Raw genomic sequence first — 14540 nt, 5'->3', positions numbered from 1 at the left:
TGCTTGAGACCAATAGCTTTTAGGAACTTTGTGCTGAAATAGTAAGGCTCGAGCAGTCTCCAATAGGTGCCTGTTCTTGTGCTCAGCAACCCCATTCTGTTGGGGGGTACTAGCACAAGATGACTGATGAATCATTCCAGCATCCTCCATAAATAGATTCAAGGACCTTTCAAAATATTTTGCAGCATTATCTGACCTGAATTGTTTGACCTTCGTACCAAATTGTGTTTCAATCATTTTGCAAAATGTCATGGTTACCCGCGACACTTCCTCTCGAGCTTTTAATAAGTATATCCATGTGCATCGAGAATAGTGATCAATAAAACTGATAAAATATCGAAAGCCATCAACAGAAATAATGGGAGAAGTACCTCAAACATCAAAGTGGACTAAGTCGAAAGAAGCTCGAATTTCATTACTTGAAGTTGAATAAACAGTTCTACATTGCTTTGATAGTTTACAAACTTCACAAACTAACTCTTGACTTGAAACACTTTTGAATAGTTCTGGAAACAACACTTCCAATGATGAAAAAGGTAAATGACCTAGCCTAGCATGCCATAGATGTAACCTAGCTATTGACTCCACATTGGACTGACTACACGTAGCAGATGTTTGCAAGGCCGAACTGATGTCTACATTAAGGTAGTAGAGACCTCCACACTCATGACCGCTCCCAATCGTTCTCTTCGTCAGTCCTGAAAGACACAGTGAGTAGGCAAAAAGGTTATGCTACAATTCAAATTTTTGGTAAGCTTGAAAACAGATAAGAGATTTGAAGAAAGATTGGGAACATGCAAAACAGATTTTAGTGAGAGGTCCTTGCTTAGGTCAACCACTCCCTTCCCAGAGATGGTAGAGAGAGAACCATCAGCAGCCATCATTTTATCTTGGCCAGACATTAAATGATAGGAAGAAAATAGAGAAGACATGTGTGCCATGTGGTCAATTGCACCAGAATCAATAATCCAAGAGGCAGGAACAATAGAACTAGTGGCACTAAAGGCAGAGACAATACCTGATCTGGCAAGGGAGGAGGATGGAAGAGAATTGGTCCTTAGACGGGCTAGGGCCCGGCTAAGTACCTCTACATCATCGGCAGTAAAACTCAAGGACTCGGTTCGAGGGGAATTAGAAGTCTGTCCCATGGAAGAGGAAGTAACTGTAGATGTGTGTTTTGAACCATCATCACTTTGACCCATAGCCAAATTCACACTTGCAGATTGACCCTTTTGATGCTTCTTATCTTTCCTCAATGTTGCTGGTTTCAGATGCGGATGGAGAACCCAACAGGTCTCTTTCACATGCCTTTCCCCTCCACAGTGGGTGCACTTCAGATGTCTCTTGTCAGAGTACCTGTTTCCCCTTTGATTTATAGAGATTAGGGCCGAATGCTCCACAGGCTGTTCAGCTAGTTTTGTTTGAGTATCAACCTACATCTCTTTTCTTCTCACCTCTTCATTCCTCACAAGGTAGTAGACATGATGTAAGTTTGGCATTTCATCCCTTCCCAGAATTTGGGATCTTATGCTCTCATATATAGGATCTAGGCCAGCAAGAAACTTAAATGCTCTACCCTCTTCAATTTGTTTGTCATGCTTCACTGTCTCCAGCACTCTCCCAGTCAATGATAAGGTGGTGATCTAACTCTTCCCATAGTCCTTCTAGTGTAGCAAAATATGTTGCATCACTCATATCTCCTTGCCTCAAGGCAGCAATATCTTGATTCAATCTGTAAACTGTGGCATTATTCTTTTTCTGCCCATAGGTTTTAGAAACCTTTTCCCATATCTTGGCAGTCGTGGAAAAATGTTGAACAGTCCTGGCTACTCTTGGAGTCATTGAGGCAAGTAGCCAGGACATAACTGTAGCATTCTCTTTGCGCCAAGTTCCATATTCAGCACTTCCCACTTCTGGTTCCTTCTTCTGCCCGTCTAAGTAACCAGTGAGTTCACGGGATGTGATGAAAAGCATGGCTGAGACAGACCATTCCCTGAAGTTGTACTCATCCAACAACACACTTGTGATCTGTAGGCTATGCAGATTTGGATTCTCCAGATTAGGAGACCTCCCATAAGCCCTAACATCTCTAGAGGACACTTCCCTGGATATCGAAGACATCTTCACTTTCTTGTAAGTGTCAAGACTGTAACTGCAATGTAAGGAGAACTGTTTCACACTTACGGAACTTGCTGCACTGTAAACTCAGTCCTGAGAACCAGACGGAGCTGAAACACTGCACACTGTGCTCAAATTACTGCTGTCACCGAGTACTACACTGCAACTTGCTGTGTTGGCTTCTACTGTGTGCTAAACACTGCTGCCGCAGGTTATAACTTCACCCACGAACAGTTCTAGGACTGCTGAAATCAGTCCTTCCGCCTAGATCTGTTCTACACAGATTTATCTTAGCCGAATGGCTACAGTCTGCTGTACAGTGTCTATTAGGGCATCAGCCTCTGGGTCTAACTCCCCTTGGGCCCTACAACCAAGGGAAACCCTAGATGTAGGTCTAACTGTGTTCTACGACCAACTCGAGGGTTTCTTTGCAGCAACCAACAAGAAGAATGGGAGAGTTACCTGCGAGTAGAAGAAGATGCGGCTGCTGTAACCAGTCGTAAGATCAGTGCTCTGATACCATGTTTGCTGAAATAGTGCTGTCGAATGAGAGAAGAAGAGGAAGAAGAAGAGGAACAGAAATGAAATGGGCGGCTGTAATCTCTTCGGCCAGCCCTAATCTATTATATATAAAGGCATTACATAATGTTACATGAATGGACAAGACTGCCCCCGATTAGTGATGGGACACCTAGTCGAAATAAACATTAAGTAAGATTAGACCTAGTAACAAGGCCCACTAACTAATGACTTAAGACCCAACAAAAGGTAAACATACAAACTAAGACAGTCGAACCAACACCTATGATGCTATACTGTGATAACTAGGCAGCAATTAACATTTCCCATAACCCAGTCCAGCATGACCGAACTAAGCACATTGAAGTGGATAGACATTTTATCAGAGAAAGGGTAACTTCTGGAGAAGTTTGTCTTCAATACATTGCTTCTTATCTACAGTTTGCTGATGTTCTCACAAAAGGTGTTGCAAGGAGCAAGCTGGAGCATGATCTACGCAAGTTGGGAATGTGTGACATTTACTTTCAACTTGAGGGGCAGTGTTGAGTTGGTTCGAGTTGTTTTTTATTTAGTTAGGAAGTTGTTGGGCTTTAGGCCCATTAGTTTATGTTTTTTTAAGTTGTGACTGTTCAGCAATATTAGTAGTCACCCTACTAAGGGCATCCTTGTAATATCTCATCCTTTAAGTTAAGTATAAATATAATGAGAGGTAGGCGGCTAGGGTCAATTCTGAATCCTGGTTGACTTCCTACTCTTTTCTTCTCCTTTCTTCTCTATTGCTGAAATCTTCATCTTCCCCCTCTTTCCTTTCACAAGAAACTCGACTAAGTCTGCAATTAGTTATTTCTACTCTCTTATTTTGGGGGGAATAGGACCTTTCCAAACTACTTTAACTGGAAAATTAGCCAAGGGGTAGTGGAAGCCAAAGCAAAAAGAAAGAATGTCCAAGAGAAAGACTCAATAGCATTGGTAGTTCAAACTCTACAATCAGGTCTTATGGAATTTAGAAAGACTACCTGCAAATACTCAAATAAGTTCCAAGATCAATTGCACTTCACACTATGGCCTCTCCGAAGTCCAATGTCCCAGGCAAATCTTGAATTAGGTATGGAAACACAATATGGAATTGAAATGTTTGGTTGCATGACAGAGAGAGGTTGGGAAGTTTGAGCTATGGAGGCAAGGTCTTTACCATAGATCTTTCCACAATCTTATTTTATCCCTGCAAGAAACATCATACCATTCCTCCTTGTCTGTGCCTACTGGAACCATCACCAAAGGGAAAATGACATAAGACTAGTTGTCACCCCTCCTCATTATACCTTTTCTCTGATAGGTTCTATTGAGCTAAGTAGCCAACTCCTATTGCAAATGCTCTCTGTTTGATCATTGACTCTGTTCATTTAATCTTTGAGAACCCTGAATTCCTTTAAATGCTTCAATCTTGCCCCCAACAAAAGAATGATCTGATATAGATCCTTTGGAATAAAAATCAAGGAATCTAATTCTCAATCATTTAAAGTGTGGCACAGATGAGGGTTCTAAACCACCTGGTCCCACACTAAGCCCCTCTATTTTTTTGGTGGTAAATAAGGTGTTTAAGAGAATCTAGAATAAAGAGGGATTTATGACCCAAGAAAAAAACAAAAATCCCCAATAGGATATAAAAAACACATTTCATCTCACTCCAAGTAACAAAAAGCAGCCTCAAGCACAAAGGCAAAGCATAAAAACAATCCAATACTTGTCACCAAAACCAACATTTGCATCCGAAGCTCCATGCAATCCCACATTTTATCCGAAGCTTCATGCAATCCCACATTTCACTCCACCTTGACACATGCCAAAACAAACAAGCCCACATGCTGGTTTTCTACCCCTATCACCTCTCCCATTCCCCTAAAAATCCTAGAAGACCCATTCACTGTCTTGGTTAGAAGGCCAAAACCTTGGAAAATTCAGTCTCTATTTTCTTCTTGCCTTTTCCTCTTGTCAGTGTCACTTCTGGTTCCTCCACCCAGAACTCTCGAGACTGCTTTCTTCACAATGCACCTCATCAGTTCTAGTGATCAACTCCCTACTGGTCAAATGCTTACCCATCCTTTTTTATTCCAAATGTCTAAATGTGGCCTTGACATTCTCCTCACCTTCCAGAAAGAATTATCAGAGTGACCTAACCACAAGCCTTGTCCACTTGAAACTCCTAGCTATCACTCCATCCGGAGACAATTCAGTTCCTCCAACCTCCCTTCTATGATTTGTTGTAGGATAATAAATTTCTATGCATTGGAAGCACAGATATGCTTGAGTAATTTTCGTCTTGTATTTTCTGCTTCCTTTTGGAAATGGATAATTAGAATGGCTGATGGATATAAATCCTATGTTTTGGTATGATCGCCTGTGTAAATAGTCCAGGTTGATGTGTATGCCAGTGTAATATTTGGTACAAGCAGCATACAGATAAAATTTATGTTATACTTTTCCTAGGTGCAACTTGAGACCAAGGTTCAAGATATTGACATGCATTATACCAAAAAATGGGTATCATACATATTGATTGGTCAATAATTGTCAGATAGGCTGATGAGGTTGTGTTCTATCATCACAAACATTCAAAAACCCCAAACCTTCTCTATTTCATCTCTCGGCAGCCTTCGAAACCGATATGATACTCCCCATATAGGTTTGAGGCAAATGATTTATTTCTTGTTGTGAAATCTGTCAATGTTCTGATGAAGAATGCAATGAGTATCTATATTCGGTCATCTCATTCACCAAAACTGTGCATTCATGTTTTTCTGCAGAATTTTACTGTTCACTTCATTGTAATATGATTTTCAGCAATGTGGTTCTGATTTACCTTTACCGACACCATATTCTTCATTTTTCACATTCAACCAGAGACATCAATGCCTTGGTTTGTTCTTCTACAATGAGCTGCTGCACATGTTCTATAGGCTCAGGATATGCGACTACAAGAATGCTGCTCAACATGTTGAGAGATTGGATGCTGCTGTGAAGGCTGATTTGCAGCAGGTGCAACATATCCAGGGCTTGATCACAGAGATAAATAACATAAATCAGAGCCTCTCTCGGTCTGACTTACATCCTAAGGAAAGATCAGCCCTGTTCCAAAAACAAAGTCAGCTTCAAGAGCTGCTGAGAAATATAACTGGATTGAGTTCAACCGGCAATGATTCTATGGAACTGCCTCATTTTGAAAAAGTGAAACAGAGATGGGGAGATAAGCTAGAGCTAGCACCTCCTCCGATAGATGGAGAATGGCTACCAAGGAGTGCTGTCCATGCACTGGTTGATCTTATGGTAGTCATATTTGGGCGTCCGAAAGGGTTATTTAAAGAGTGTGGAAGGCGTATTCAATCTGGATTGCATGTGATCCAAGGTTTATTTCTTTTCTTTTTTCCTTTTCCCCATTCCCTCTGGGCCACTTTTATATATTCCATGGATTTGGTTTGTCTTTATTGGTTTATTTGGTTGAGTTCAATATTTAAGCTTATAACTGAAGTTAAATCTCATGCTCATGTTTAATTTGTCATATTATTGTACATTCCATGCAATTGCCCCCCCACCCACACCCACACACACCAACCTAAATATAAAGTTCCATTTTCTGTAAATACAGCCTGTTGTGTGAGCTTAACTGGATGGTTGATTTGAGAGGTGAGATGGAAGGTACTAAAACTTAAGAATGGTAAAATGGTGGACAGAAGCCTGAGAATGAATTCTGGACCAACTGGAATAGGTTGCATATTCCTCAATACCAGTGTATGCATGTTTCGAGCTTCCAGTGGTCCCATTGGAGGTTCCAACTCCACAGAAACCACTTTTAGAGCCCCTCTACATGGTGGTAGGTATCTGAAAACGAAATATATTTTCTTATACTCGGGTACTCCATGAATGCAATATAAGGCTCCAATGGCCATGACAGGCTGGCTGTTAGTTGGCTGCAGAAGGAAGACTCAAGTCTGTGGAAGTTCTTAAATGAGAAAACGAAAGTTAACCAGCTAACTCAGAACATGGAAATTCAGTTTCAGTGGTCCAAGAGGAGTGTTAATTCTGTGGCAGATTCTTTGGCCAAACAAGGGGTGGGAAGAGTTAATCTCTTTTGGGCATTGCTGTAATTTGTTTTCTAATTTTAGGGAGGGTTAAGTGATTTTACCCCTCCCTGTTGTGACATTCTCTTTTCTATTCTTCTTAATAAAAGTTTCTGTTATCAATCAAAAAAAAAAAAAAAAAAGAAAAAGAAAAAGAAAACATGAATGGTCCATTGTACTTGAAGCATCTCATCTCATCTCATCTGAACTCAAATCAACTCAGCTAAGCTTTGTCCCAAGTTTATGTGGTCGGCTACATGAATTCTGTTCTGCCATTCTGCTTTGTTCAGTGCCATACTCGTTAAATTATTATCCCTTAAATTATTTTGCACTACTTCAACCCAAGTCCTTTTTGTTCTGCCCTCAACTCTTCTAGACCTTTTCAACATGTAATGTATCACTTTGTCTTACCTATGCTTTAGTTGGTTTTTTCTGCATGTGCCCAAGCCATCATAAATCTACTTTCCCTCATTTCATCACCCATTGGAGCCATTCCTAGGTTCCTTCGAGTAAGTTCATTTTTTATCTTTTATCCTTTCTATTTTTTCCACTCATCCATCTTGATATTCACAATTCTGTCACTGAATTTCTGGATATGTTATTTCTTGACTACCCAACACTCATACAACATAGCCTGCCTTGTAATTATGTTTTAGAAATTTCCTTTTAGCCTAAGTGGTATTCTCCTATTACAGATGACTATGGATGCACTACTCTGTTTTGCCTATTTTGCTCTAGTTCCAAGGGCAACATCCTCCTTAAGTTCGCCCTTATTATGGATTATCAAACCAAGGTAACAACAGTGGTCACATTGAGATATTTCTTGCTCTCCAATCCTAAGTCTACCCTCATTTCTGCCTATTATTAAATTCACATTCCTATTTTCTGTTTCAATCTACTTACCACAAAACCTCATCTGTTGATGCTAAATGAAATGAGGGAATCCTTGGGAAGTTTGCATTTTGGATTAGCTGGATCCTTGGGGTGTTGAATCTTTAGGAAGATGATCAGCAAGGAACAAGGTCTGGGATTGGAATTTTTTTAACCTGTATGGTGGCAGCACTGTAACTAGTTAGTATTTTTTTATTGATAACCATGTATTTGTATTTATTGAGAAGAATGAATTTCTTTCTTCCCATAAAGACCAACCTACAATCGCCCTAATACACCTCCACATGATCCTTCCTCTTTTCATTGGTTAGTTGCAGTAAGAGGGAGAAAACAGGCTTTGCCCATTCATTGGGGGGTTCCAACTACACGCAAAAAAGGAGAAAACCTATTCCCATATAGTTTTAGCAAAAAGGCAAGATAGCATTATGTGGTAACCAGTTTCCCCATCAACTTTGCAAAGAGTACACCTTCGTGGGGATAAACAAGTTTTGGATTTCTTTCTTGGAAACCTATCACTTGCGTTAATCCTTTCCAAGGAAGTTTCCCAACAAAATCTCCCAACTTGAGGAGGAATGGACATACACCAGACCTCTTTAACAAGGAAGGACAGACCAGGAAGAGCAGCTGAGCAGGTGGCTGAGTTAAGGTTTAAAAAAAACGAGGCACAAGTGAAGGGACCCAAGGGAGAGGGGGTGACTAGAAGCAAGCGGCAAGGTGGGCTGGGGAATGGGAATATTAAGAAAAGGAATATGACATTATTGGGGAAATGGTTATGGAGATTTCCATTAGAAAGGGATAAACTATGGGCAAAGATAGTGGTTAGCATTCATGGGCTGGAGAGTAATGGCTGGGATCTGGAAATCCTGGCAAGGGCCACAAGAACTTCTCCTTGGAAGGAAATCCATAATCTCCTTCCAGTCTTCTCTCAATGGACCAAGTATGATTTGAATTCAGATAAACTTATTAAATTCTGGGAACAGACTTGGGTAGGGGATTCTCCTTTGTCAAGCCAATTTCCATCATTGTATGCTCTCTCTGACCTTAAGAATGAGCTTATTTCTTCCTTTCTAGTCCCTTCCGATACTTCCTCTGGTTTTGGATGGAATTTGAATTTGAGAAGGGCTGTTGGTGACATTGACTTAGAAGAAACTATGTCCCTCTTGGCAATCCTTGAAAATGTATTTCTGAATCCCCAAAAGGAAGATTGCAGAATATGGATCCCATCCCCCTCGGGATCTTTCTCTTGTGCTTCTTTCTTTCAGTCCCTTTCTCAGCATCCTACTTCCCTTGGGATGCCTTTCCTTGTTAAAGAAATTTGGTGCAAGCCTATTCCACCTCGGGTTGGGAGTTTTTGCTGGGAAACTTTCTGGAAAGAATAAACACTTGTGATCCTCTTCAAAGAAAAAGACCCAAGACTTGTCTTTCCTCGCACATTCTTTGCAAAGCTGATGGAGAGACTGGGTGCCACTTATTAGTGTCTTGTCATTATGCAACAACTATTTGGGCTTGGGCTTTTTGTCTATCTTTTGGGTGTAGTTGGACCCCCCCCTTCGAATGCACAGAATTTATTTTCCCCTCTTTTTTCAGTTGGCATGCAAAGAGTGGTAGGATCATGTGGAGGAGTGTTAGGGCTGCTGTATGTTGGTCTTTGTGGGAAGAAAGAAACTCCAGAATCTTCTCGGAAAAGGAGAGGGAAGCTGAGAACTTAATGGAGATTATCCACTTAAGGGTAGTGCACTGGCTGAAATCCATGGATTTGCTTTCAGACTTTTCTGTGGATATGCTGTTGAGAAATTGGAAAGAAATAGCAAAATCAGTCCAGGTCAAGAGGGTCATTAGTCCTTGGATCCCTCCTTCTGCTGGGTATATAAAGTTAAACATTGATGGCAGCAGCTTTGGGAATCCAGAACAATCAGGAATTGGAGGGGTTTTCAGAAATGAGGAAGGAAATACTATAGCCCTTTTCTCTGGTCCAATTGGAGAGGGTGATTCTCTCAGGGCTGAGATATCAGCAGCCCTGGAAGGGATCCAAAGAGCAAGAGAACTGGATATTAGGAGGCTGATTCTTGAAGGAGATTCGGAGATAGTAGTAAGTTGGTTAAAGGAAGACAAGCCTGGGTTGTGGAAATACAACAATGAGAGGAAAAAATTTAAATGGCTGGCAAAAGATATTGAAGTTAAGTACAGCTGGGTTAAAAGAACTGCAAATGCCTTTGCTGATGGGCTAGCTAAGCAAGGGGTGTATAGGGATTCATTATTTTGGGCTTCCTTCTAATTTTGTTTTGTGCTTGTGGGGGAGTTAAGACAGTTTACCTGCCTCTGTTTGATTGTAATACTTCCTAATTAATTCCAATGAAATTCTGTTATTGATAAAAAAAAAAAAAAATCTATGGACATTTTAAACCATGCCAAAAGTAGATCATACATAGAAAACATGGAAAAAATCCTCTGTTTTTACCCCACATATAACTCTTATAGTGAGAGTCTGTTAACAGCTTTTAAGGGTTGTCCTTTATTAGAGAAACTTCTATTATTCCATCTTTATTGATAATTCTGACAGTGCTAGATGCTAATATTTTCACAGCTTCTATTTTTCAATTCTTCCATACTGTCTATTAGATGGCAACTCTCATACATTTCCATGGAATCTTTCCCCTTCCCCTTCTTGGTGAGAAGAATGAAGGCTGGAAGAGTGTATTAATGTCTTGTGGTGGGGTCCACCTGGCACAAAAAAAAAAAATCATTCACAAATACTAGCAGCAGATGGACATGAGATTATTAAATAAAATGTGGACTCACAACTTGCCTACAAAAAAGCATGTCTTAATCTTTTTGTGATACACCTCCTAAACAACACCCCTTATCTTTGGGGGTGTTGAGCAACAAAGTCTTTGAATGTTGGCTTTTGCTTCTCTAGATGACTGTCTTCTTTGGACTTCTATCTATAAAATAAACCAGCTTATTCTTTATTTGTGAGATGATATAGATAAGTATTTTCTGCAGCCAAAGAGACTGACTTGCTGTGTCATGTGCAGAGGAGTTGGTGAAGTTGGGGATCACTGATGGTATGAGAGGTTAGTTTCCCATTCCCATATCATGATTGACAGTTCTATGTCATCTGACCCTGCCATCCTATTGTATGCAAAGGGAATATGAGCCATCTTTCCTTCTTGTATCTACCAGGCTAAAATAAGTGCAACAATCAAAAACTTGGTATTATTGAGGGACCTAGAGTGTTTTGACACATGATCCTCTAAAATTTGAGGCTTTTGCATTTCTCATCTTTTTCATGTCAGGACTCAAGACAAGCTTTACAATTTTAGAATAACCAACACTGGTTTCACAAAAACTTCTGTTGTGCAGAAGTAGATTTGCAGCATTCGGCCATCTGGATGGCAGGGGTGTATCTGATGCTTCTAATGCAATTTCTGGAAAACAAAGTTGCTGTGGAGCTAACACGGTCAGAATTTGTTGAAGCACAAGAGGTATGTGATAGTGATATGCTCCCAGAACACTGGTTTGCATTTGGTCCATATTCCCCCCTTTGTGGTTGAGTCATTATTATCATAGTAGTATAGTACTATGCTGGTTTTCACTGTTAGGCGAGAGCTTAGATCCATTATGATGGATTTAGAATCACTTTCTCTCGGATTCAAATACGTGTAAATTGCTTGGCTGATTCACTGACCAAACAATGGGTGAACAGGGTTCATTTGTTTTATTGTCACTGACACATAGAAAGCATGTAAATAATAAGGAAGTGGATGAGGTGAATAATGCCAACCTAAGCATTGTGGGGTTTTTCAGCTTGGCATGCTTGTAAATATTTAATCTTCCTATTTAATAAAATCATGCCAATTACTAAAATCTATTATTGAATTTTTTATAGAATTCTGAAGCTTTAAATGTATGTGTAAGAAATCTATATTTGTGGGTCTGGCCTTTTCTTCTCTGATTTAACCTTGTTTTTGAAGGAAAGTAAAAGATGTGATAACTTGGTCTACAGCATATGAGAAAAGACTAACGGGTTCTCATTTATCCAATGTTTTAATAACTCAATTCAACTCAGTCTTAATACCAACTATTTGGAGTTGGCTACACAATTCCTGTTCGCCATTCTGCTCTATCTGACAAATTATAGCCTTAATTCATTTTTTATCACTTCTGACCATGCTTTCTTTTGTCTTCCCTTGGTTCTTTTAGAGCCTTCTACTTGTACCAATTAACTCCTCACTGCTGCAGTCACTGATTGCCTATGCACATGACTAAACCATCTCAGCTAACTCTTCCTCATCTTGTCACCAATTAGAGCTACTCCTACATCATTTCTAATAAACTTATTTCTAATTCTGTCTTTTCTAGTCTTGCCACTTATCGATCTCCACACCCTCTTCTCTGCTAAATTAATTTTTTGAACATATTTTTTGATTGCTCAACATTTTGCCCCACACAGCAGTGCTGGTCTTATTACTGTCTTCTAGAATTTTTCTTTAGCCTAGTTTGTTTACGGTGCAATTCTATTTGCATTGATGTGAAGGTAGGGGAATGCAGATGTTCTGAGCGCAAAATCTGATTTGTTTTTGTTTTAGCTTGTGTTACTTTGTTCGTTTACACGGCAGATGATGTAAAACTAAAGCCTGAATCAAAGCAATGTAAAACCTAAAGCAAAGGGAACCAGAATTTGCGTCCTTGTCATTTACACTCTCATGCATTTTTACTAGTGTAAATGAAATTGCACTGCAAAAAAATGGAGCCTTAGTCTCCTTGGTACATTTAGTGGTCTAATCAACATGATAATACTTCATAGACTGCATGCAGGCTAAGATTTCTTTGTATCAATTGCCTTTTTTTGGGAAGAAAAAAATACATCTTTTTTAATAGAAGTATCTTGCTGTGGAGGAATGTCATATAGAGAGAAATAATTTCCCTAATCCTTTCTTCTAGAAGTAAGATGTTTAATTATCATCTCATTTAAGAAGGCTGTCCAACTAAGAAGCAAAACATTTTTATTTGAAGTCAAATCCAGTGCCTTGCTCTGGGGAGTGGGAAGGTTTAATTGCTCCTGGGGGAGAGAAGGTGAACATTCTCCAATTTGCAGATGATACGTTATGCTTTGTGGATACCTCCCCCTCACAGGTGGAGTTAATCCTTGGGATCTTATTTTGGTTTGAAGTGATTTCTGGTCTTAAAGTCAATTGGAACAAGTGTCAAATTATCCCAGTGGGTCAGGTTTCCAATTTAGCAGATTGTGCAGGAATCTTGGCTTGTCAGATTGAGTCCCTTTCAGTCAAATATTTGGGGCTCCATCTCGGGGTGAGTGGTGGTTCTTCTGCAATTTGGGACCCAGTAATTGAGAGAATGGAGAGAAAGCTGGCCTCTTGGAAGGAAAAATACCTTTCATTTGGGGGTCGGGTGACTTTGATTAAGAGTACTCTCTCCAATTTACCCACCTATTTCCTGTCTCTTTTCTCTATTCCAAACAATGTTGCAAATCAGCTTGAAAAGCTCCAAAGGAGTTTTCATTGGAGGGGTTGGGAGGAGGAGAAAAAAGTGCATTTGGTGAGTTGGGAGCTAGTCTGCCTCCCCAAAGATAAAGGGGGGTTAGGCATAAGGAAATTGAATTCTTTTAACTGCTCTCCTCTGCAAGTGGATTTGGGGAGTTGTGGCAGACAATGATGCCTGGTGGAGATCTCTCATTGGTAGCATGGTGTGGAATGGGGTGACTGGAGAACGAGGGACCCTCCTCCCAATTGGGGTAACTCTTTGTGGAAAGGGATAATGAAAAATTTTTCAGCTCTTGCTGCTGGGGTCTCAATTAAAGTTGGCAATGGTATTAGGACCAAATTCTGGAAGGACTCTTGGTGTTTGGATGAACCCCTTGCTGATTCCTTTCCTCTCCTCTTCCAGTGTGCTTCAAATCAAGAGGCTTCAGTTGCAGAGTGCTATAGCGTTTCTGGTGGTTCAGTTCTTTGGTCTCCTTCATTTAGAAGGAACCTTTTTGATTGGGAGGTGGATGAGGTTTTGAATCTGTTGACCTGTCTTCAGAATCATGAGCTGGATTACAGTTCAGAGGATAAGTGGCTGTGGAAGTGGAACTCAATGGTGTGTTCTCTGTCAAGTCTCTGGCTTCTAACCTCTGTAGTAGGGGTGTTCCTGATTTCCCTTGCCATAAAGTGTGGAATCCCACCAGCCCAACTAAATCTAACTTCCTAGTTTGGACTATGGCTCTTAATAAATATCTTACTAGAGCAAACCTTGTGAGAAGGGGCATTCAGATTTTGGACCTGTCATGCAGCCTGTGTGGGAATAGTGCTGAATCCACTGACCATTTGTGCATTCACTGCCCGTTTTCTGCTCAGCTGTGGAGTCATTTCCTCAGTTCCATGAACCTAAGTTGGATCATGCCGAGGTCGGTTAAGGAGCTGTTGTGTTGCTGGAAGCTCATGGGTTTGAGTAAGAAAAAGAAGATTGTTTGGACGATGATTCCTATTGCTGTGTTTTGGTCCATCTGGTCTGAGAGGAATAGAAGGATATTCTGTAACAAGGCTCTAAGTCTGGAAGAGCTAATTCAGAAAACAGTGGGCAAACTGATGTCTTGGGTGTCTGTGTCTGAGGATTTCAGAAATTGTAATGTGTCAGCTGTTTTTCTTTCTAGTTCCTGGTGGAATGTGTAATTGCTGATTTGATCAATCGGCCTTTTCTGGGACTGATCTCAGCCTCCCTTGTGTATTTCCTATCTCAATAAATATTACTTTACCTTTTCCCAAAAAAAAAAAAAATCCAGTGCCTTGGATGGGACCATCCTTTCCACTGTGGGGAGTAAAACATCTTAATGGAGAATAACCCATTTGTCTGATAAAGTTTATCAAACAAGTCTAACAATAAATCTTCCTGATT

The 14540-nt window shown here is 40.2% G+C and overlaps 1 protein-coding gene across 7 annotated transcripts in view; it reads left to right on the top strand.

Annotated features, from left to right (window-relative positions):
• Positions 1-14540, top strand: part of LOC148853233 (Tetratricopeptide repeat (TPR)-like superfamily protein) — a 69956-nt gene that overhangs the window by 41569 nt on the left and 13847 nt on the right. For 4 of the 7 annotated variants that reach the window (XR_016099346.1, XR_016099347.1, XM_088945241.1 and 1 more), the window contains exons 5-7: positions 5539-6040; positions 10679-10717; positions 11007-11128. Coding sequence is in view for 4 of the 7 variants with exons in the window: in XM_088945241.1 (XP_088801367.1) it covers positions 5539-6040; positions 10679-10717; positions 11007-11128 (663 nt within the window). In the remaining 3 variants the exon portion in view is untranslated. Of the gene's footprint in view, positions 1-5478; positions 6041-10678; positions 10718-11006; positions 11129-14540 lie in introns of all 7 variants that reach the window. The other 3 variants (XR_016099345.1, XM_088945240.1, XM_088945242.1) reach the window with 1 other exon arrangement.

This window comes from Nelumbo lutea, chromosome 5, assembly GCF_056320005.1.
Source record: "Nelumbo lutea isolate HS-2025 chromosome 5, American lotus-T2T, whole genome shotgun sequence".
Lineage (NCBI taxonomy): Eukaryota > Viridiplantae > Streptophyta > Magnoliopsida > Proteales > Nelumbonaceae > Nelumbo > Nelumbo lutea.
The sequence above is the reverse complement of the archived record's forward strand: the minus strand, read 5'-3'. Positions and strand labels throughout refer to the sequence as shown.